Source organism: Nematolebias whitei, chromosome 14 (genome assembly GCF_014905685.2).
Source record: "Nematolebias whitei isolate Nwh7 chromosome 14, NemWhi1, whole genome shotgun sequence".
In the NCBI taxonomy this organism is placed as follows: Eukaryota; Metazoa; Chordata; class Actinopteri; order Cyprinodontiformes; family Rivulidae; genus Nematolebias; species Nematolebias whitei.
Genome location: NC_056511.1, coordinates 1626816 through 1630527, shown reverse-complemented (window position 1 = coordinate 1630527; position 3712 = coordinate 1626816). Strand labels below are relative to the sequence as shown.

The 3712-nt window shown below is 45.6% G+C and overlaps 1 protein-coding gene across 1 annotated transcript in view; it reads left to right on the top strand.

Moving 5' to 3' along the window:
• The first annotated feature begins 1161 nt into the window (after positions 1 to 1161).
• The window catches only part of pcf11 (PCF11 cleavage and polyadenylation factor subunit), a 16009-nt gene continuing 13458 nt past the window's right edge, over positions 1162 to 3712 (top strand). The window contains exons 1-3 of the mRNA XM_037687744.1: positions 1162 to 1523; positions 3068 to 3193; positions 3336 to 3515. Of these exons, the coding sequence (XP_037543672.1) occupies positions 1281 to 1523; positions 3068 to 3193; positions 3336 to 3515 (549 nt within the window). The 5' untranslated portion in view covers positions 1162 to 1280. The remainder of the gene's footprint in view (positions 1524 to 3067; positions 3194 to 3335; positions 3516 to 3712) is intronic.

The following is a 3712-nucleotide window of genomic DNA, read 5'->3' as shown; positions in this document are numbered from 1 at the left end:
CAGGAGACGCTTCCTGTCTGAGGAACAGGAGACGCTTCCCGTCTGAGAGGACTCTTTTGACACATTTCTGTAATTTTTTTTTTTAATCTCTTCTGTGTAAATGATCATTTCCTTCAGTGACATGAACTCTGACCTGCTGTGGTTCTGGACCCACAGTTCGGGTCAGTTCTGGTTCTGGACACATTAAAGAGCTGTTGATCTGTTTTTGAGTGTTTTGTTTTTTGTGCTGAGGTGGACTTTTGTTTTATTTCCAGTTAAACAGTTCAAATCTACGAACACAATTTAATAATTAATAATCAGTTTTTGTGAGCTGCTGGGCCTGAACGGGCCGGGTGAACAGAACCGTCAGACCTCCATCACAGAGGAATGAGTAAACGAGTGGGGGACCTTGGAGTCGGGGAGGCTTGGACTGAGAAGACGTTCCTCTGTAAATAAACAGGATGTCCACGCTGACGCTGGTCTTCAGCTCTTTACAGAGCTCTCCTTAGTGTTACAAACTAAACATGCAGCCGTTTGATCATAAACAAGATTAAAGCTCGTTCTAACAGACGGTCAAGTAGAAACTTGTTGAACTGAAACGCAGTAATTTATGTTGCGTCTTCAGTGTCTCCATAATGTTCAGGTTCTGAGCAGGTCTGGTTGATGGTTGACTCCGTTCGTACTGATGATAAAAGCACCTAAAGTCCAAATGAAAACTTTATAAAAGTATCCTGATGCATGCTCAATAATCCAGGTATAAAAGTACTTATCACAGAGGAGCCTGACTATTTTCAAGAACCACAAAAAGGAGCAGATCAGGAGCTTTACGCTGTCAGACATGTTTTCTATCTGGTTGTACACCATCATCTGGTTACACTGATGGTAACGATGTGAAGTTTATTACATGAGCCGCCTCTGACAAATGAGCTCTGGTTCAATTTATTAAATGTCGTTTTGTTTAAAATTATAGTCAGGCACCACGCGCTGCCCTCATGTTGGCTAATCATTTTACGCTTCCTTACGTAATCATGACCTCAAGCTGCCTCTCTCTGATTGGCTTCTTCATTTGACGGTTAATTCATTCAACCAATCAGATTCTGAATCCTGAACGAGACAGCCAATAAGGCTGAGGCTACGTCATGGCTCGAATATAACCTTGTCACGTGACGTAGGAGCATTTCAGTTGCTGTCGCCATTTTCTTGTCAACGAAGCGAACTGACAGTGACGGAGCCTGAAATAAATCACGAATCCGGCGTTAGTGGTCAGAGACCCGTGCCCGAGCGGTTAGCCGGATGAGTCCATGGACTGCCTGCTGATAAGTGGTTATGGTATTAATCCGGCCGGAGTAGGTTTTCCCGGGTCGTTGAGCTCGAAGATGGACGACGCGGCGGCGAGGGAAGACGCCTGTAGAGAGTACCAGTCCTCGCTGGAAGACCTGACGTTCAACAGCAAGCCCCACATCAACATGCTCACCATCCTGGCAGAAGAAAACACCCAGTTCGCCAAGGATATCGTGGCAATTATCGAAGCGCAAATAAGCAAGGTTTTTATGAAAACAGAATCTCTTCTGCTCGGCGGAACATGGCGCTGGCCTTCATGTCGTTGTTGTCCTGCTAGCATTAGCACTGGCGGCTAACGCCATTAATGTGTAATAAAGTTTACAACCAGTTCATTATGTGTTTTCAGTAAGACGGCTGATCGATTATTCTACAGTTTTAACTCGATGTGGTCTCGGGTTCAACATTAAAACGTTTGAAGTTAAATTCTGTACGGTTAAAAGTTTTAACTAAAATAAAATACGCTGCTTGATCTGGCTCAAAAACGGTTTAAATTTTTTACTTTTGTTTTAATTATAAATTGATGGTTTTGAAGTTTAACAGCAGATTATTCCATTAAAAGAAGTTCAGAAACAATATGAAATGGAAAATGCCACTTTGTCCTCCTAAAAACTAAAACCTTTAAATTTATCACCAAGAGGACCAACACACGTTAGTGACTTTTGCTGTACCAAGTGAATATCTTACCTGTTGTAGATGTCCATTTGCCCGGCTGCAGACCAGGAGCACCAAGGTGGATGTCGGCCATCTTGACTGCAGTTAACGTCAGGTCCAGTTCAGCAGAAAGATGGACTTCCTGTCACCCCAGAAGTGCTACAGCAGCTGCTGCTGCGTTCAGGGCTCTTAGAATCTGTGCAAACAGTTTTCATGTGGACTAACCGTACAGAGCAATAAAACGCTGCTCGCGTGAACCGGCGCCGTTTGAAGCTGATTTAGGTAGAGTCCCACTTTGGTTCTGTTCGGACCATCAGTCGGGTCAGAAATCAGTTGTGTGTCTACAACAGGTAAGATATTAGCTAGCACAGAAGATCAGAGCGTTTAAGATGAACAGCGGTCCGTTCGTGAGAAGCAGTTTATTCAGTTAAACCAAAACCTTCATTTGAACTCGTCCAACTTTATTTACAACAAACATTAAAACAGAAAACATGACAGTTCTGTCAGAACCAGCCGGCCGTTGTTCCTCAGACCACATCAGTGTTTGAGCAGAACCTCAGTCTGTTTTAACCTGTTCAGACACCCCCCCCCCCCCAACACGCGGCCCCTGAACACATCTCTGCATGAAGTCCGTTGATTTTTCCTGAAATGTCATTAAATGGTTCAACTGTTGATAATAAAACTTGTGAAATGTGTTTTTTGTCATTTTTCATTTCTTGGTTTGACTCTGGGTTTTACTGCGGTTCTCTGCGCTAAATAAAAACAAACGAGTCGGAGGTTTCAAACTTAAAGATCAAAGCTTCAGACTGGACTGGGCCGTGGAGTAACGTACAAAGAGGGACTGAAGAACCCTCTTTGGAGGTAAACCGGTTCCTGCAGACTGGATCCAGTTTTTGAACCCTCTGGGGATCATGGACACTTTTTGTTTTCCTGTCCTCGTCCCGAGGACGATGCCTGGAGCGTTTTTGGGCTCCAGGATGAGCTGAAGCCGAGCCGGGACCTTGTGTGGACTCGTCTATTAGACATGTGATGTGAAGTTTGTTGGACATGTTTGAACTGTTGTCTAAACTTGTTGAGTTCTCTTCATGTGCTCCAGGCCCCGGCCATCGAGAAGCTGCCTGTTTTGTACTTAGTGGACTCCATAGTGAAGAACGTTGGAGGAGAGTACCTCGCAGTGTTTGCTAAAAACCTAATCGCTTCATTTATTTGTGTCTTTGAAAAGGTGAGACCTTCAGCTCCAACCGCCCTCTTCTCCCTGCTCTGCTCCTCTGTCTCCTCTCTGCTCCTCGCCTTGATGTTTGACATGTTCTGGCACTCGTGGACTCAGAACCAGCTCTGGACTCAGACCTGTGCTCTGTCTGCAGGTGGACGAGAACACCAGGAAGAGCCTGTTCAAGCTGCGCTCCACGTGGGACGAGGTCTTCCCCCTCAAGAAGCTGTACGCGCTGGACGTCCGGGTCAACGCTCTGGACCCGGCCTGGCCCATCAAGCCGCTGCCGCCGCCCACCACTGCCATCCACGTCAACCCCAGGTTCCTGAAGCAGGTACGCAACACTCACCTGGAGAGTTGTTAGCTCAGGGCTGGAACAGGAAGTGGTCGTCATGGCAACGGCAGCTTTTGATCTGAAAATTGATCAAACTTGATCAAGACTCAGAAAAGTTTTATTTAAAAACAGTATCTTCAAGCAGCTGATTGGGGGGGTCTACTGTTATTGGTCAGTAACAGTGAGTCAGTGTTGGG